The 21,718-nt window shown below is 44.4% G+C and overlaps 1 protein-coding gene across 6 annotated transcripts in view; it reads right to left on the bottom strand.

Annotated features, from left to right (window-relative positions):
- LOC139393207 (neuron navigator 3) overlaps positions 1–21,718 on the bottom strand; it is a 233,241-nt gene that overhangs the window by 59,520 nt on the left and 152,003 nt on the right. For all 6 annotated transcript variants that reach the window (XM_071141644.1, XM_071141645.1, XM_071141647.1 and 3 more), the window contains exons 11-12: positions 11,865–12,269; positions 10,871–10,990 (exon numbers count right to left, since the gene is read on the bottom strand). In XM_071141644.1, coding sequence (XP_070997745.1) covers positions 10,871–10,990; positions 11,865–12,269 — 525 coding nt within the window. The remainder of the gene's footprint in view (positions 1–10,870; positions 10,991–11,864; positions 12,270–21,718) is intronic.

Genomic DNA, 21,718 nt, shown 5'->3' with positions numbered 1-21,718 from the left:
AAACAAGGGGTCGCCCCGTCCCCCCCTTGTTTTGTGTGTGTGTGTTTGTGAATGTGTGTGTTTGTGCGTGTGTGTTTGTGCGTGTGTGTTTGTCTGTGTTTGTGTTTGTATGTGTGTGTGTTAACTAGATGCTGATAACTAGATGCTGTCATGGTACCATGTCGTATGGCTTATGGTCTCTGTTGGTGCTCTCTGTTGATGCTACCTGTTGATGCTCTCTGTGGGTGCTACCTGTTGATGCTACCTGTTGATGCTACCTGTTGATGCTATCTGTTGGTGCTCTCTGTTGGTGCTCTCTGTTGGTGCTCTCTGTTGGTGCTCTCTGTTGGTGCTCTCTGTTGGTGCTCTCTGTTGGTGCTCTCTGTTGATGCTCTCTGTTGATGCTATCTGTTGGTGCTCTCTGTTGATGCTCTCTGTTGGTGCTCTCTGTTGGTGCTCTCTGTTGGTGCTCTCTGTTGGTGCTCTCTGTTGATGCTACCTGTTGGTGCTCTCTGTTGATGCTCTCTGTTGATGCTACCTGTTGGTGCTCTCTGTTGGTGCTCTCTGTTGGTGCTCTCTGTTGATGCTACCTGTTGGTGCTCTCTGTTGGTGCTCTCTGTTGATGCTACCTGTTGATGCTACCTGTTGGTGCTCTCTGTTGGTGCTCTCTGTTGATGCTACCTGTTGATGCTACCTGTTGATGCTATCTGTTGATACATCTGCCTAAAATGTCTTCACATATGACCTGATATACATTATGACAAGTATAAATAAATACATGAAGATGCTCTTATCTCAACCTTATTCCACCCTACTATGAATCCCTCCTATCACATGTTCCTCTTCCCATAACTCCAACACCCCCAGGAAGCAGGACACACACACACCCAGCAGTGCAATCATTTGCGATCATCCATCAGGGAAGCAGACAACCGTGTCTTGCCCCTCCCAGCATGTGTCTTTACCCACAACCTCCTTCACCCTCAGGCTCTGATCCGAGGGGTACAGGGTCCAGCCAGACACAGGGGCAGGTGGATGGATGATCCCCAGGATACGAAGCCCTCTGGGGGGGAACACTACCTGCCCCCCCCCCCCTTCCTGGTGCCAGACAGGGTTGACCGCACCACTGATCCTCTGATGTGTCTACTGGGAGAGAAGAGAGGACATATGGCCACAGAGAGGCTACCTGTCAGGGTTTTGCCTAGTGGATGAATCGCATAAACACCGTCGGCCTACGTGAGGGGAAAGATAGTGGGCATAACCACAAAAGATATTGTGCATAAACACAAAATAACCTAGCGTCTACCATAAGTCCAATCACCTTGGTGGGTTCGGACAAATCCTTGACCTTCTAAACTGAGCCGAATACTGGCTGTAATACCTGACACTTAGCAGACGCTTTCATCCACAGTTACGCGTGCATACATGTTATATATGGGTGGGCCCAGCGGGATAAAACCCATGATCCTGGCAGGGCAAGCGCCGTGCTCAACTAACTGAGCCACACTTACCGACAAACTATTTAAACATTCATATTTTGCACAGGTTTTCTAATAGACCCCTATATCATACAGTAGGATGCCCTATCCTGATGAGAGATGATACCCCATCCTGATGAGAGATGATACATCATCCTGATGAGAGATGATATCCCATCCTGATGAGAGATGATACCCCATCCTGATGAGAGATGATACCCCATCCTGATGAGAGATGATATCCCATCCTGATGAGAGATGATACATCATCCTGATGAGAGATGATATCCCCCTCCTACAGTAGGACCAGAATACATATACAGTGCCTTGCGAAAGTATTCGGCCCCCTTGAACTTTGCGACCTTTTGCCACATTTCAGGCTTCAAACATAAATATATAAAACTGTATTTTTTTGTGAAGAATCAACAACAAGTGGGACACAATCATGAAGTGGAACGACATTTATTGGATATTTCAAACTTTTTTAACAAAGCAAAAACTGAAAAATTGGGCGTGCAAAATTATTCAGCCCCTTTACTTTCAGTGCAGCAAACTCTCTCCAGAAGTTCAGTGAGGATGTCTGAATGATCCAATGTTGACCTAAATGACTATTGATGATAAATACAATCCACCTGTGTGTAATCAAGTCTCCGTATAAATGCACCTGCACTGTGATAGTCTCAGAGGTCCGTTAAAAGCGCAGAGAGCATCATGAAGAACAAGGAACACACCAGGCAGGTCCGAGATACTGTTGTGAAGAAGTTTAAAGCCGGATTTGGATACAAAAAGATTTCCCAAGCTTTAAACATCCCAAGGAGCACTGTGCAAGCGATAATATTGAAATGGAAGGAGTATCAGACCACTGCAAATCTACCAAGACCTGGCCGTCCCTCTAAACTTTCAGCTCATACAAGGAGAAGACTGATCAGAGATGCAGCCAAGAGGTCCATGATCACTCTGGATGAACTGCAGAGATCTAGGGAGACTCTGTCCATAGGACAACAATCAGTCGTATATTGCACAAATCTGGCCATTATGGAAGAGTGGCAAGAAGAAAGACATTTCTTAAAGATATCCATAAAAAGTGTCGTTTAAAGTTTGCCACAAGCCACCTGGGAGACACACCAAACATGTGGAAGAAGGTGCTCTGGTCAGATGAAACCAAAATTGAACTTTTTGGCAACAATGCAAAACGTTATGTTTGGCGTAAAAGCAACACAGCTGAACACACCATCCCCACTGTCAAACATGGTGGTGGCAGCATCATGGTTTGGGCCTGCTTTTCTTCAGCAGGGACAGGGAAGATGGTTAAAATTGATGGGAAGATGGATGGAGCCAAATACAGGACCATTCTAGAAGAAAACCTGATGGAGTCTGCAAAAGACCTGAGACTGGGACGGAGATTTGTCTTCCAACAAGACAATGATCCAAAACATAAAGCAAAATCTACAATGGAATGGTTCAATAATAAACATATCCAGGTGTTAGAATGGCCAAGTCAAAGTCCAGACCTGAATCCAATCGAGAATCTGTGGAAAGAACTGAAAACTGCTGTTCACAAATGCTCTCCATCCAACCTCACTGAGCTCGAGCTGTTTTGCAAGGAGGAATGGGAAAAATTTCAGTCTCTCGATGTGCAAAACTGATAGAGACATACCCCAAGCGACTTACAGCTGTAATCGCAGCAAAAGGTGGCGCTACAAAGTATTAACTTAAGGGGGCTGAATAATTTTGCACGCCCAATTTTTCAGTTTTTGATTTGTTAAAAAAGTTTGAAATATCCAATAAATGTCATTCCACTTCATGATTGTGTCCCACTTGTTGTTGATTCTTCACAAAAAAATACAGTTTTATATCTTTATGTTTGAAGCCTGAAATGTGGCAAAAGGTCGCAAAGTTCAAGGGGGCCGAATACTTTCGCAAGGCACTGTATGTGACAATCTGTGCCCATTCCTTACACCATTGACTCTACTAAATTATTTAGACTTTAATTAGTACGGTCATTGGGTTCATGACAGGCCCTTCCTACCCAGGAGAATATTACTCTGGTTAATGATGAATACAGTTTTCTGAATGGGGAATGCCAGAGAAACTTGGACCAATACCAGAGCATAAGAAATGCCAGAAACACCGAGCTTCAAAGTAAAACATTGTTTCACTCTGAGCCATGGTAAACAAATAGATAATTAGTGTATGCAATGAGGTAACAGTGCTTTTTCCATTTCTAAGAGACGGCACACACACACACAGCAGGACACCGATATCTACGATGAAACATCTTCCAACATTACTTGAAAGCACATTTTCTGACACAGCAGGTACTGTTTAGGACATTGCAGTAAAGTATCTTAGAACTGACTGCAAAAACAGAAAGTCCTACAAATAACAACTTCAGGTTGTGAGCAAGGACACTTTCCTTTCAAGTGGTGCCCTTAGTGGTGCCCTTAGTGGTGCCCTTAGTGGTTGCTTTAGTGCACATGAACTGTACCAGAAGCACAACCCTTATATAATAACTGGCTTTGTCAATGACTCTGCAAAAACCATCCCCTGTACTGCTTACGTCAGCACTGCAGAGCCATGAAGTGATACCACAACCGCTCCCTCCTGTCTGGATCAGTGTGTATCTGCTGTTTCACCACACACACACACACACACACACACACACACACACACACACACACACACACATACACATACACATACACATACACATACACATACACATACACATACACATACACACACACACACATACACACACACACATACACACACACATACACATACACATACACATACACACACACACACACACACACACACACACACACACACACACACACACACACATACATACACACACACATACACACCCCAATCCCCCAAAGCTTCCTTTTCAAACAGAAAAGTGCAGAGCCAGCTGCCATCACCAGTCCGGCCTTCTAGCTGGCTCCATGTAGGCAGCAGAGGGATAGACTTAGAGACACAGAGACGCTAAAAGCAGAGCCCTTTACTTATTCATGCCTGTGCTGAGAATCAGGAGGCTGTCGTGTCAAAACACACCCGCTTGTGCCTCGACGGCCTCGCCTGACAGTAGAGCAACGAGCACACACTCATTTATGATGCATGAGTTGGGTTATTTTTAGATGGGCTTTTAGCCAGAGTAGAAGTCACAACTGTTTCATAATGCCAGATCATGAGAGTGGATGTAGAAAAGCCACAGTTTGACTAGTTATTGTGTCTACTGCAGACTGGCAACACCGTTTAGGGGGAAATGCATCACTTGCTTAGGCATCTGTTCCCGGAGGTGGAATTTCAGATTGTAACAGCATCAGAACCAAATTTGTAGCCATTCTACCATCGCATTTTCCATAACAAATGCTGAAGGCCAGTACATAAAATGACCTTGTCAGAATCCACAATTCTCCTCAGAGAAGGTGAGAAAGGCTTGGAATGATTCTCCTTCACTTTGGCTCAAGGATTGACTCAAGACCTTTCTCTTTCATGTGAATCACCTTGAAAGTGAATAGAGGCTTTGTTCTGACGGCCGTCTCCTTTGACGCAAGTTTTGCTGCAGCCTCAGGGCATTAACACAGCTAGCTGCTAACAAAGGTCTAAAGGGTGGCGGTGCAAGACGTCTCAATACTGGTGAAACAGGAGGATGAGTCTTGACTGGCGGTGCAAGACGTCTCAATACTGGTGAAACAGGAGGATGAGTCTTGTCTGGCGGTGCAAGACGTCTCAATACTGGTGAAACAGGAGGATGAGTCTTGACTGGCGGTGCAAGACGTCTCAATACTGGTGAAACAGGAGGATGAGTCTTGACTGGCGGTGCAAGACGTCTCAATACTGGTGAAACAGGAGGATGAGTCTTGACTGGCGGTGCAAGACGTCTCAATACTGGTGAAACAGGAGGATGAGTCTTGTCTGGCGGTGCAAGATGTCTCAATACTGGTGAAACAGGAGGATGAGTCTTGACTGGCGGTGCAAGACGTCTCAATACTGGTGAAACAGGAGGATGAGTCTTGACTGGCGGTGCAAGACGTCTCAATACTGGTGAAACAGGAGGATGAGTCTTGACTGGCGGTGCAAGACGTCTCAATACTGGTGAAACAGGAGGATGAGTCTTGACTGGCGGTGCAAAACATGTAGAACCAGGAACAGATACTGGCCTTGGTTCTCTCCAGATCTGACTGCCCTTGGTTCTCTCCAGATCTGACTGCCCTTGACCAGCAAAAAAACATCCCGTGGCGTTCTGCATTAGCATCGAATTGCCCCCGTGATATGCAACTTTTCAGGGAAGTTAGGAACCAATATACACAGGCAGTTAGGAAAGCTAAGGCTAGCTTTTTCAAGCAAAAATTTGAATCCTGTAGCACAAACTCAAAAAAGTTCTGGGACACTGTAAAGTCCATGGAGAATAAGAGCACCTCCTCCCAGCTGCCCACTGCACTGAGGCTAGGAAACACTGTCACCACCGATAAATCCACTATAATTGAGAATTTCAATAAGCATTTTTCTACGGCTGGCCATGCTTTCCACCTGGCTAACCCTACCCCGGTCAACAGCCCTGCACTCCCCACAGCAACTCGCCCAAGCCTCCCCCATTTCTCCTTCACCAAAATTCATCTATAAAATAGCCTCCAACACCCTACTCAACAAATTGGATGCAGTCTATCACAGTGCCATCCGTTTTGTCACCAAAGCCCCATATACTACCCACCACTGCGACCTGTACGCTCTCATATCCTGGCCCTTGCTTCATACTCGTCGCCAAACCCACTGGCTCCAGGTCATCTACAAGTCTCTGCTAGGTAAAGCCCCGCCTTATCTCATCTCACTGGTCACCATAGCAGCACCCACCCGTAGCACGCGCTCCAGCAAGTATATCTCACTGGTCTCCCGCAAAGCCAATTCCTCCTTTGACAGCCTTTCCTTCCAGTTCTCTGCTGCCAATGACTGGTGCTTCTACACCTGCATTGCTTGCTGTTTGGGGTTTTAGGCTGGGTTTCTGTACAGCACTTTGAGATATCAGCTGATGTAAGAAGGACTAGATAAATACATTTGATTTGATTTTGATTTGATTTGGAACGAACTGCAAAAATCACTGAGGCTGGAGACTTATATATCTCTCACTAGCTTTAAGCACCAGCTATCAGAGCAGCTCACAGATCACTGCACCTGTACATAGCCCATCTGTAAACAGCCCATCCAACTACCTCATCCCATACTGTATTTATTTATTTATTTATCTTGCTCCTTTGCACCCCAGTATCTCTACTTGCACATTCATCTTCTGCACATCTACCATTCCAGTGTTTAATTGCTATATTGTAATTACTTCGCCACCATGGCCTATTTATTGCCTTACCTCCCTTATCTTACCTCTTATCTCATCTACTGTATTATTGACTGTATGTTTGTTTATTCCATGTGTAACTCTGTGTTATTGTATGTGTCGAACTGCTGTGCTTTATCTTGGCCAGGTCGCAGTTGTAAATGAGAACTTGTTGTCAACTTGCCTAGCTGGTTAAATAATGGTTAAATATATATATTTTTTAAGACGTCTCAACACTAATGAAACAGGAGAATGAGGCCATTGACTGGCAGTGCTACTGTGCCATCTCAATAGGACTCTTCTTTATGAGGCCATTGGCATGGTTATGAGTCCTTTGTAAAGCAGTGTCCCCCTCTCCTGTTAGGAAGGGTCTCCCTGACTCTTGTCTCCCTGACTATGCAATATGGGAGAGAGAGGGTCGCAGTAGAACAAAGGAACTCTCCCGCCAAATTCTACTACATCCCAGAATTTGAAAATGTGGAAACGGTCGGTGGAGAAGCCAGCTACGACCCGGTCCGTTTTGTTTCATGATTGTGACCTCATGAAAGACAATTCAGCACATTACCCTAACTCTGTTTATACAGGTTCCTCAGTTATGAGGCTTGCATCTAATTCTTGTATAAAATAAAACATATTAAACTATTTGATGTAAATGATGTAATGTGATATTTAGTCTTCTAAATGAGAGAATTGTTTTCATAAGTAAACTGATGCTCACTCAGCGGCCACGGCCAAGTGAATAGACATTGGTCGGAAATTATGAACCAACCCTTTTTCTACATTTCAATAAAAGCCCCCGTGATGAAAAGTCACTTTAGTTCCAAATAACGGGAGGACTTGTCCCCCACGTTGAAAAGGGCTAATTCTAATTTCAACTCTACAGACCAGGAAACGTGAGAGCTTGCCTCACACATGACATGGTATGAACTCTGAACTATTGATCTCCTAAAGATGAAGTGCATACTAAACTAGCATATATCAGACTGCAGCTGAAAATATGCTCAAATCTAGTACAAGAACACTGACCGACGCGGACAAATCTCCAGAGTGAGATGAACCTCTCAGACCACGACGACCCGGAAGATTCTACAAAGGACGAGGGCAACATCGACTGAGCAAACCAGAGCCTCACATCACCAGCTCAACTATCGAAGCCAGCTTCATGTAAATACAATGCATTGCTTTTTCGAGTGAGCATTAGTGGCATATGTATTTATGACATCAGTATTGAATAGACTCAAGCACACATCCACTCCAACTGTAATGCAGCCTACTGTAAAAAAACAACTAATAAATACTCCTTAGCACCAAACACAAATCCACACTGTTTCCGCACCAGATGGTCTCTTCCTTCAAATGTTACTTACCATTCCCAATCAGTATTCATTTAGATGGATTTAGCTAGGTAGCCTCCGTAGTGTTGCGGATACCGCTGCCTTGAGAGCTGCCAGGGGACTCGTTGGTTAGCAGACATAACCATGAAAGGTAATGAGCCCCAACGGAGCTCTTTATGCAAATAAAAACGTTTTTTGTGTTTTCTTTACAGGACCTCCAAATCTCTCTCTCTCTCCATCTCTCTGTCTCTGGCTGAGGATGGGCCTGTTTACCTTCTCAATTAGGCCTTGTAATTTGTCAGGGAGCTGTGACCAATGGAAAGGAAGACTAGTCCCAAGATAGAAGCTCATTTTGGGTGGAATAGTGCGGGTTGGTTTCCTGGACCCAGATTAAGACTATTCCTGGACTTAAAAGCAATTTCAAAGGAGATTCCCTGTAGATTATTTCTATTTATTTATCCGGTACTAGGCTTTATCTGGGTCCAGGAAAACAGTCCATCAAGTTTAACAACCAAGCACAGAAGTTTAAATTGAGAAATTCAATTGGTTTAACATGTTAAATTGATTTGGTTGGTTTAAAGCTGAATTTCAGGATGGAGTTTTTCACACAGTAAACTGCTAACTACCGGACCTTTGACTGTGAAAACGCAGTGAGGAGGCAAGTGGGAACTCCAGGTCAAAGGACACCAGGCATCAAAGCAAGTCTTTATTGCTTCTAACAAGCCTATAGTCAACCATCTCCGTAAAGATGCTCCTGTTGTGGAGAGAGCACAGTTTCTCTACGTGAGAAGAGATACTGCAGCATGTAGGACCAGTGTGGATGCCGAGAGGACAGGAGAGAAAGTTAGGGCAACGTTAGGCAGGGGCTTTAGGAAATATGGACTTCTGTATGTTCCAAGGTGTTCCAAAAGTTTTGGGATGAGAATGATTTGAGTGTATCCGTCACGGTGAGAGAGAGAGAGAGAGAGAGAGAGAGAGAGAGAGAGAGAGAGAGAGAGAGAGGAGACTGCACAAGAGCCTAGCTCAGTTGAGCGGGAGGCTCCCAAATGAATTTCCTTCCCAGAGCCCGTCAGATGTCAGTGGGACTGAGAAATGTCAGGCGCTACAATCACACACTGACACACACTGGATGCATCTCAAATGGCACCCTATTCCCTATATAGTGTAGTATCTTTGACCAGAGCCCTATGAGGCCTGGTCAATAGTAGTGTGTTATATAGGGAATAGGGTGCCATTTAGGATGCACATCCTGAGGCAGACAGGAAGGAAGCATTAGAGCAGGGGGATTTAGCCTCCCTCCTTCGGGCAAAAAGCAGCCTTCCGTAATTCACTCCTGAAAGATCCTTATCGAGGCTGCTATACCTGGCCTCCTTCCCACGTCTATGGGATCAGAGACTACATATCCCATTATCCCTGAGGTGTCAGACTATGCAACTACGTCCTGCAGTGAAAGTCACACTGTCATCTTAAAGTTAGGTATGGATTAGTTAGGGGTAGTGAATAGAGCGTAGTACATGCAGGAGGAGGCTATCCTGGGTTCAGATAGTATTTGAAATCATTCAAAAACATTGAGCGTTTGCTCTTGCCTGCCAGTAGCAGGTTTATTATGTCACGGCTCAATCAAGCTTAGATCAAATATTTTAAATGATTTCAAATAGTATATAAACCCAGGTCTGGAGGCGATATGAGTGAAAGTGGAGTATGAGGGAAGACAGCACAGTGGACAGTGTGGTCTGGACTTCTGACGCGTTTGATTAGCTTGGATCTATCAGTCAGTTCACCTCCAGATCGAAGCTGACAGGCTGACAGCGAGATGAGAGTCAACGTGACGAGCGTACAGGTTATACTGTATTCAGACCGGCCGCTTTGACGGTTGGAAAGTCCCAGACATGATCTGACTCTCTCCTCTGACTGCTACAGAGAACCTCCAACCCTCCAGTATACAAAACAACCGTTTGATGATCAAGTCTAGGAGCACAAAGGAAGACACACCAAGCAAAATATTTTTCTTCCTATTTGATAAATCAACAAGACATTTACTCTGCTCAGACCCTTTCTCTTATTCTGTCCTCCTGTTCGCCTCAGTCAAATAATGACAGTTACCATTATAGTCGGAACCACAAATGCATTAAAAAAAATAAAAATAATAATAGAACAGATAGGAAATTAAACATACTATCAAACCAAAGATTTTATTAGAAGCTTGAAAAAGTTCTGCCTCCAGAACCGTGGAGTCTGATAATTGAATGAATCTGGGGAGTCCACAGAGTAACCAGCAGAGTACTGCATCCAATTTACAGACATTTCTCAAACTTCCAAGAACACATTCATTTAAGTCTTCTCAGAATCCCTATATCCACGCTGTGACATCACCTCCTCACTTCTCTCCCCGCTTTTATGATAGCATGTCATCAAATCACAGCTTGACAGAATTAAATCAATGACACATTTCTCTTTCGCCTGGTTTGCGACGGCAGCTTTCTCTCTGTCTGGGAGACTGGAGAGCGTGTCATTTCTGGCGAAGGGCATTCTCGTCTTACATTTGCATCTTGGTAATTTAGAAGACGCTCCATGTTATAGTTTCCCCAAAGGTACAGATCCAGGATCAGCTTCGACTCCCCCAATCCTGGCCTTAATCGTTAGTGGAGAAAATGCAATAATGATCCAAGATCATCAGCTAGGAGAAATTGCACCCTCCTCCGCCAGTAACCCAAATAGTTGTGAGGAAGCCACACCCTTACCTGTCTGCGTCCCCGTGCACCTCCTTGACCATCCTCTGGGTGACCTCTAGCGCCGTGTTCAGGTCAGGGGCGCGACCGACGTTCCGTGAGTATAGGTGAAGACCACCGTCTGTAAGGTACCTACGAAGAAGAAACTACATCACTAAGCTGGGTTGTGTTCGCGACTGTGTGTATCGGGAGTGTGAGTGTGTGTGTGTGTATTGGGAGTGTGTGAGCGTGTGTGCATGCCCACGTGTGTGCACACACATTTACAGGGTTGTAATCAGAGACGGCTGATAGGACATGAAAGCACATTAGGTTTAAGCTAATTAGGATCATAATTCAGCTAATCACTTTTTCATCCCTAGGTGCTATACGTTTGGCCCCTACAGTACCTTAATCATAGTTAATGTGGATGGTTCGTTCGGGTGGTGTTCAATAAATCAATTTCATACATGAACAAATAGGATGGGAGAACTAATGCAGGTATGAGTTCCACATGGCACCCTATTCCCTTTATAGTGCACTACTTTATACCAGAGCCCTATGAGGCCTGGTCAAATGTAGTGCACTATATAGGGAATAAGGTGCCATCTGGGACACAGAACATGTGGGTGTTGGGGAAGAGCACTTATCAGTGTCCCCAGAGGAACGGCTAACACAGTGATGTACAATAGATCTGGGGCTATTCTTTCTCACTGAGCGATGTGTCAGCCAGCGCACTATTGAGAGTTTGGTATGGAATGTACATGTATGGTGAATTCCTCCCGTCGCTGCTCAATAGCTGTGTGAAAGCCACAACTTCATCGCCCCTCATATGTTCTCCTGTCTCACCATTCCATTTGGAAGAATTGCGATGGCCTTGGCAATAACTGTGATTATTTTCTTCAATAACAGGATTGACCCTGAATGTGTGTGTGTCTGGGGGTGTTGGGAGAAGCAGAAGACACATTTACCTTCTAAGCAATGGACAACATAGAATCTATTCTATTCTGTCTATGGCATAGTCGCTTACCCACTGGTGATGTCATCTGTCCTGACGTTCTTCCCCAGGATGTCTCCGTCGCTCATGTACCCTGCCACGTCCATCTCCAGCATCCCCTCCGGCCCTCCTCCCTTCTCCCCCTGCTCGGCCCCTCTCGCCCCTGCCGTCGCCGCTCGCCTCAGGGGGGCACTGTACACAAACCGGGAGGAGTCCGAGTGACCGTACCGCCCAGTGGCGCCACCTGTGCCTGCACCTGTCCGAGGTGGTGGGACTGTGGTGTAGGTACTGGGCATAGAAGGGGCGTCGCCTGCTTGTAGGCGGGGGCTTGGGGCTGATTGGCCGAGGCGCCAGGAGGTCATGGGGGCGGAGCGACTGGTGATGCTCCGCCCGTTGACCTCTGTGGTCACTGTGCTGTCGAAGGTCGTCTCCAAGGTGCTGAAGAGGTCAGAGAGTTGGAGAGAGCAGAAAAGAGGGAGAGAGAGAGAGAGAGAGAGAGAGAGAGAGAGATAGGAAAAGAGATAGGAAAAGAGTGAGGGAGAGGGGAAAAGAGAGAGAGAGAGACAGAGGAAAAGAGAGAGAGGAAAAGAGTGAGAGAGGGGGAGAGTGAGAAAGAGAGCGTGATTAGGAAAGTTTAGGGACAGATCAGCTCAGCCCCCTGGCACAGCCACAGAGAGGATTTGAGCAGAGAGATCAATACTTTCAGCTCTGCTGACACTTTACAAATATTCCCAATCTTTCCACCAGGGTGAGCTCTGGGGTGAAGTGCAAAACTGATCCAAGATCAGCATCTAGGGTCAACTTCACCCCAAGGTGACATGAGTTTAGTTTGGAGAGACCCTGTTGAATGACCATACGGTGAACCCATAGCCAGCTCAACACACAGACCCAAATGTCCACTCCCTAAAATATGTTCCTATTAGCATGTGCACTGTTGTATGAAGGATACATTGCTCAGGCAGAAAGATTGGTAGTGTTGTTGCAACGAAGCAGTTTCCCTAAAATGGATGCCACTCGTTACCTCCACACACATCACCTACTGTTTGTGTGTGTTTGTGTGTGTATATGTGTGTGAGTGTGTCTAGCCTGCTATCTCGTAGCCTGCTATTTCTTTCACTATTTCTTTCAGTGTTTTAAAGGGATAGTTCACTCAAAAACTATGCAAAACACATAATCACATTTATGCAAAACACAATCTCAGTTTTTGCTCTGTACTGAAAGTGCTCTATTGCACGCACGCACACGCACGCACGCACGCACGCACGCACACACACACACACACACACACACACACACACACACACACACACACACACGCACACACGCACACACACACACACACACTGCTTGAGCTCTCTCTGGTGGAAAGATCCAGTTTACACGCATGTCTGGGGGTCATCTCCATCATTGGTGTATAATCCACAAATATCAATGTCCTAAAATCTAAACGTTCCAATACAATCCATCCTATTCACACTATGGGTGTTTATATCTAACGATTTATAAAACAGGATATAAAACTTGATTTTAAAGAGATTCAAACTGGATCTAACAAGAGCCAAAGTAAAGATGCTGAGAGGAGCATAACAACAAGATGGATTGTGATGATCATTAGGGACAGATGACATCCATCTTTAACCACTGTCTAACACTGAGACTGATCCATCTCTAACCACTGTCTAACACTGGGACTGATCCACTCCAACCCCTGTCTAACACTGAGACTGATCCATCTTAAACCACTGTCTAACACTGAGACTGATCCATCTCTAACCACTGTCTAACACTGAGACTGATCCATCTCTAACTACTCTCTAACACTGAGACTGATCCATCTCTAACCACTGTCTAACACTGAGACTGATCCATCTCTAACTACTGACTAACACTGAGACTGATCCATCTCTAACCACTATCTGAGACTGATACATCTTTAACCACTGTATAACACTGAGACTGATCCATCTCTAACTACTTTCTAACACTGAGACTGATCCACTCCAACCCCTGTCTAACACTGAGACTGATCCATCTCTAACCACTGTCTAACACTGAGACTGATCCATCTCTAACTACTGACTAACACTGAGACTGATCCATCTCTAACCACTATCTGAGACTGATACATCTTTAACCACTGTATAACACTGAGACTGATCCATCTCTAACCACTGTCTAACACTGAGACTGAGCCATCTTTAACCACTGTCTAACACTGAGACTGATCCATCTCTAACCACTGTCTAACACTGAGACTGATCCATCTCTAACCACTGTCTAACACTGATCCATCTCTAACCACTGTCTAACACTGAGACTGATCCATCTCTAACCCCTGTCTAACACTGAGACTGATCCATCTCTAACCACTGTCTAACACTGAGACTGATCCATCTCTAACTACTGACTAACACTGAGACTGATCCATCTCTAACCACCATCTGAGACTGATACATCTTTAACCACTGTATAACACTGAGACTGATCCATCTCTAACTACTGTCTAACACTGAGACTGATCCATCTCTAACCACTGTCTAACACTGAGACTGATCCATCTTTAACCACTGTCTAACACTGAGACCGATCCATCTCTAACTACTGTCTAACACTGAGACTGATCCATCTCTAACCACTGTCTAACACTGAGACTGATCCATCTCTAACCACTGTCTGAGACTGATCCATCTCTAGCTACTGTCTAACACTGAGACTGATCCATCTCTAACCCCTGGGGTTGTGTGAAGTGACAACCATGTGAGTATTGGTTTGTGAGTGTGTGTGTGTGTGTGTGTGTGTGTGAGGTTGTATGAGGTTGTGTGTGTGTGTGTGTGTGTGTGCATGAGGTAGTGTGTGGGAGGTTCTGTGTGTCTGTGTGTGTGTGTGTGTGTGTGTGTGTGTGTGTGTGTGTGTGTGTGAGCTATCAGGAGCACACAGAGGCTGCAGCTATGTGATCCTAGCCAGGGAAGGAGATAGCTAGTAATGTCACAACCACAGTCACTCTGCATCACCATCAACCCCCGCACACACGCGTGTGTAACGTTACAGCAGTGTGTCTCTATGGAACAATATATGTTTCTGCAGTATGTGGACAGAGAGAGAGAGATAGGAAGAAGTAATGTGTGTGTGTGTGTGTTTGGAGGAGAGAGGAGAGCTGTGACTGTAGCGTTCCAGACCTGGTTGCCAGATCCTGATCAGGTATCCATCAGGTTTCCCACATAGTGTTTGAGATAACCTGCTGTGGCGTGCCACTGAGCAGGTGTGTTTGATTATTCCTGTGCCAGTGCTGTGTGCAGGCAGGCAGGTAGGGTGTGGGAGCCCCATTGTCAGAGGGTCACCACTGCCCCCTATGGCACATGTTGGTACCGCAGCTCCAATAATGTAGTCTGAAGCGATTCTCTAAAGCCCTGTTTACACTTGGAGCTAACATGCGTCATGTGACCTGATCTTATCCACATCCTGATTGTGCCCACATTTTCAGAAATGTGTCTACACATGGTATTAAAATGTGTCTCTTATCTGTCCATTGTCTACGCAAATTATTTCACAGCTATTCTTTCAAAATAATATTTATTTATTTATTTTATGACACATATTGACGGCATTAGCCAATGGTGCCAGCTGTCAATGATTTTAGGATCAGGATGATTTACATGGCTTCACTGTCCTGATCCATCTACTCTACAATAAGACACAATACACACACACACACACACACACACACACACACACACACAACACACACACACACACACACACACACACACACACACACACACACACACACACACACACACACACACACACACACACACACACACACACACACACACACACACACACACACACACACACACACACCTGTCTCCTGGTACCCTGCGGCCTCCAGGAAGGTGGAAGACTGATATGGTGTCATCACGGAGGCTAACCCACAGTATGGGAGCGGCCCTCTTCCTCTCCAAACCCGGAAATCAATAGTCAGGATGAAACGGGGTGGAAACAGCACAGGAAGAATGGGGGAGGGGTCACAACCTTGATGTGTGTATCCACATTTACAGAGAATAATGTTTTCCCATCGTTGACCTGGAGTACACTGGTTAAGGTAATATGAAGGACAGTAGAGTAATGATCCTGCCTGTCTGGAGTATGTACTGCATGGACATGGATGGGAGAGCTTCATTCAATAGGTCTGCATTGGGCTGCCGCTGGTTGAAATGCATGGGGGTGTTGAGGTAGAGCTGTATGTGCGGTGGGCGCCCAGGTTGACAGGTGTTACAGATCAATTGGTTTCACCACTGATGGCGTGAAGGAAATGAGTTTAGCCTGTGCAAGTCTACGTCCCAAATGGCACCCTATTCCCTACACAGTGCACAGGGCTCTGGTCAAAGTAGTGCACTACAGGGAACAGGGTGCCATTTGAGACACCGCCTAAGCCTGCATCTGTGAGAAATCACATGCTCTCCTCAGCACGGTGTATCTGCCCAGCAGATATCCAGACATCGTATTGCTGTGAATAATTGACTCTGCCTATAACGCTGTAAACACCAATTAAACAAACCAGACCGGGTAAAGCTAGCGCATTTAAAATGTCATCCGAGGAGTCAGAATCCCATGGGACTAATACACAGCCACAGTGGAAAGGGATTTTTGGGGGCAATTGTTCTTTTCTTGCAATCTGGGGAATTGCCCTTGAAGAGCACAGCGTCTTTTCATATGCGGAAAACATATTTCTCTTCAAATGTCAATCAATACTATTTTTTTCATTCCGTCTGGGTGTAGGTTGGACAGAGAATCAAACATGGGCTTTGATCGATACAGATTATCTGTGGTGGTGTGGCAACGTCTGGGTCTTGGAGGAGTGTGGAGGGTTTCTGTGAGGAATGTTAGTGTTGTGGTGGATGGCGCTCTGTTTCAAGCAGAGTTCAATTACAAAGCAGGTGGGGGGCCATGGGGCTGGGATTCACACGTTACAATCAGCCATAGAGAACAACCAGTACATGGGTTATAACAGAGAAACTACCACACAGAGAGGTCCTTTAAATGGGTTATAACAGAGAAACCACCACACAGAGAGGTCCTTTACATGGGTTATAACAGAGAAACTACCACACAGAGAGGTCCTTTACATGGGTTATAACAGAGAAACTACCACACAGAGAGGTCCTTTACATGGGTTATAACAGAGAAACCACCACACAGAGAGGTCCTTTACATGGGTTATAACAGAGAAACCACCACACAGAGAGGTCCTTTACATGGGTTATAACAGAGAAACCACCACACAGAGAGGTCCTTTACATGGGTTATAACAGAGAAACCACCACACAGAGAGGTCCTTTACATGGGTTATAACAGAGAAACTACCACACAGAGAGGTCCTTTACATGGGTTATAACAGAGAAACTACCACACAGAGAGGTCCTTTACATGGGTTATAACAGAGAAACCACCACACAGAGAGATCCTTTAAATGGGTTATAACAGAGAAACCACCACACAGAGAGATCCTTTAAATGGGTTATAACAGAGAAACCACCACACAGAGAGGTCCTTTACATGGGTTATAACAGAGAAACCACCACACAGAGAGGTCCTTTACAAGGGTTATAACAGAGAAACCACCACACAGAGAGGTCCTTTACATGGGTTATAACAGAGAAACTACCACACAGAGAGGTCATTAACACAAGGGTTATAACAGAGAAACTACCACACAGAGAGGTCCTTTACATGGGTTATAACAGAGAAACTACCAACAGAGAAACCACCACACAGAGAGAGGTCAAGGGTTATAACAGAGAAACTACCACACAGAGAGGTCCTTTACAAGGGTTAACATGGGTTATAACAGAGAAACTACCACACAGAGAGGTCCTTTACATGGGTTATAACAGAGAAACTACCACACAGAGAGGTCATTATAACAGAGAAACAGAGAAACTACCACACATAGGTTATAACAGAGAAACTACCACACAGAGAGGTCCTTTACATGGGTTATAACAGAGAAACCACCACACAGAGAGATCCTTTACATGGGTTATAACAGAGAAACTACCACACAGAGAGGTCCTTTACATGGGTTATAACAGAGAAACCACCACACAGAGAGATCCTTTACATGGGTTATAACAGAGAAACTACCACACAGAGAGGTCCTTTACACGGGTTATAACAGAGAAACTACCACACAGAGAGGTCATTAACACGGGTTATAACAGAGAAACCACCACACAGAGAGGTCCTTTACATGAGTTATAACAGAGAAACCACCACACAGAGAGATCCTTTAAATGGGTTAAAACAGAGAAACCACCACACAGAGAGGTCCTTTACATGGGTTATAACAGAGAAACTACCACACAGAGAGGTCATTAACACGGGTTATAACAGAGAAACTACCACACAGAGAGGTCCTTTACATGGGTTATAACAGAGAAACCACCACACAGAGAGGTCATTAACATGGGTTATAACAGAGAAACTACCACACAGAGAGGTCCTTTACATGGGTTATAACAGAGAAACCACCACACAGAGAGGTCATTAACATAGGTTATAACAGAGAAACTACCACACAGAGAGGTCCTTTACATGGGTTATAACAGAGAAACCACCACACAGAGAGATCCTTTACATGGGTTATAACAGAGAAACTACCACACAGAGAGGTCCTTTACATGGGTTATAACAGAGAAACTACCACACAGAGAGGTCCTTTACATGGGTTATAACAGAGAAACCACCACACAGAGAGGTCCTTTACATTTCCATGCAGAGAGGTCCTTTACATGGGTTATAACAGAGAAACTACCACACAGAGAGGTCCTTTACATGGGTTATAACAGAGAAACTACCACACAGAGAGGTCCTTTACAAGGGTTATAACAGAGAAACTACCACACAGAGAGGTCCTTTACAAGGGTTATAACAGAGAAACTACCACACAGAGAGGTCCTTTACATCAGATTGATGACAAACACAGCCTCTCTATCAGCTGGACCAGATGGCCATGAAGTACGCATGGAAATGAAGCTCCAGTCAGAAAAGAAAAAAGAAATCCCTCATATAAATAACGATCACACACTGTGGGCCGGTTCTTCATGCAGCAGTGATTCATTACAATGGAGGTGAAAAACCTTCGCCCTGATTACCTCTTCACGGCAATTTCTGTGTGTGAAAGACCTTTTAATGGCTTGCCCATTCTCTAGTTACGAGCCCCATTGGAATTCCTGTCTGATACCCTCACTCTATTTACACTCATATATACTGTAGCAGACAGACTGACAGGTGGGCAGGCAGGCCGACAGGCGGGCAGACAGGCGGGCAGACAGGCAGGCAGACAGGCAGGCAGACAGACAGGCGGGCAGACAGGCGGGCAGACAGGCAGGTGGGCAGACAAACAGGCGGACAGACAAACAGGCGGACAGACAGACGGACAGACAGACGGGCAGACAGGGAGGCGGGCAGACAGGTTTCTACATGGCTGATGTTGAGGGTTTGATAATCCTTCATGTTCCATGCTGGGTGTCCTCTCCTCATTACGTCTCTAAGTGTCTCAATGGAATAACAGCAGAGGCCCCTGGGGGTCTAACTGGAGTCAATGTGCTAGAGAGTCAATGTGCTAGAGAGTCAATGTGCTAGAGAAACAATGTGCTAGCTAGTCAATGTGCTAGATAGTCAATGTGCTAGAGAGTCAATGTGCTAGAGAGTCAACGTGCTAGAGAAACAATGTGCTAGAGAGACAATGTGCTTGAGAGTCAATGTGCTAGAGAGTCAATGTGCTAGAGAGTCAATGTGCTAGAGAAACAATGTGCTAGAGAAACAATGTGCTAGAGAAACAATGTGCCAGAGAGTCAATGTGCTAGAGAGTCAATGTGCTAGAGAGTCAATGTGCTAGAGAGTCAATGTGCTAGAGAAACAATGTGCTAGAGAAACAATGTGCTTGAGAGTCAATGTGCTAGAGAGTCAATGTGCTAGAGAGTCAATGTGCTAGAGAGTCAATGTGCTAGAGAGTCAATGTGCTAGAGAGTCAATGTGCTAGAGAAACAATGTGCTAGAGAAACAATGTGCTAGAGAAACAATGTGCCAGAGAGTCAATGTGCTAGCTAGTCAATGTGCTAGATAGTCAATGTGCTAGAGAGTCAATGTGCTAGCTAGTCAATGTGCTAGATAGTTAATGTGCTAGAGAGTCAATGTGCTAGAGAGTCAATGTGCTGTGCTAGAGAGTCAATGTGCTTGAGAGTCAATGTGCTAGAGAGTCAATGTGCTAGAGAGTCAATGTGCTAGAGAGTCAATGTGCTATAGAGTCAATGTGCTAGAGAGTCAATGTGCTAGAGAGTCAATGTGCTAGAGAGTCAATGTGCTATAGAGTCAATGTGCTAGAGAGTCAATGTGCTAGTCAATGTGCTAGAGAGTCAATGTGCTAGAGAGTCAATGTGCTAGCTAGTCAATGTGCTAGATAGTCAATGTGCTAGAGAGTCAATGTGCTAGAGAGTCAATGTGCCAGAGAGTCAATGTGCTAGCTAGTCAATGTGCTAGAGAGTCAATGTGCTAGCTAGTCAATGTGCTAGAGAGTCAATGTGCTAGAGAAACAATGGTGCTTTATTGATCAGTAGCGCCGCGCTCCTTTCTGGTGGCGGTGAGGGAACACACGCTGCCATCTGTCACGGCTGTTCCGCCACCTTGCCACCATTTTCCCCACAAATGGGTCAGAAATATCAGAATAATCCATTGGAGAAGAGAAGAGTACAGCCCAGAGCCATGACAAAAACCCATGATCATTATTATGACTCGCCGGAGATCAGCCAAGACATTCCTTTAATGCGAACAGGCTGCTGTTGTGACGAACCAGACATGATAGGTTGTGGTTTTCTGTCCCCCTCAAACACCATCAAAGTGTGCCAGTAGCGTGTAAGTACTTGATTAGAATATCTAGGAAATATCAAGATAGGGTAATTGGGGGAAAATCGTAAAAAGCTTTGAGACTTCTGAAATACGGTATCTGTCCTTTATATACTCATCCAATCAGAATGTTTAATCTGAAAATAGAATGCCAGGTAGTTTAAAACCCTGAAAACATCAGGAATCCTAAATAATAACTGACCAGTGTTTTAGTTGAGGACCTGATATAATTATAATCATATCAACTTTAGATTGAGGACCTGATATAATTATAATCATATCAACTTTAGATTGAGGACCTGATATAATTATAATCATATCAACTTTAGATTGAGGACCTGATATAATTATAATCATATCAACTTTAGATTGAGGACCTGATATAATTATAATCATATCAACTTTAGATTGAGGACCTGATATAATTATAATCATATCAACTTTAGATTGAGGACCTGATATAATTATAATCATATCAACTTTAGATTGAGGAGCTGATATAATTATAATCATATCAACTTTAGATTGAGGACCTGATATAATTATAATCATATCAACTTTAGATTGAGGACCTGATATAATTATAATCATATCAACTTTAGATTGAGGACCTGATATAATTATAATCATATCAACTTTAGATTGAGGAACTGATATAATTATAATCATATCAACTTTAGATTGAGGACCTGATATAATTATAATCATATCAACTTTAGATTGAGGACCTGATATAATTATAATCATATCAACTTTAGATTGAGGAACTGATATAATTATAATCATATCAACTTTAGATTGAGGACCTGATATAATTATAATCATATCAACTTTAGATTGAGGACCTGATATAATTATAATCATATCAACTTTAGATTGAGGACCTGATATAATTATAATCATATCAACTTTAGATTGAGGAACTGCAGAGAATGAAAAACATATAATTGTACGAGGTCAACAATTTCAATTCCAGTCAATCA

This window comes from Oncorhynchus clarkii, chromosome 33 (genome assembly GCF_045791955.1).
Source record: "Oncorhynchus clarkii lewisi isolate Uvic-CL-2024 chromosome 33, UVic_Ocla_1.0, whole genome shotgun sequence".
Classification (NCBI taxonomy): Eukaryota; Metazoa; Chordata; class Actinopteri; order Salmoniformes; family Salmonidae; genus Oncorhynchus; species Oncorhynchus clarkii.
Note: the sequence above shows the minus strand (reverse complement) of the source record. Positions and strands in the feature narration are given on the sequence as shown.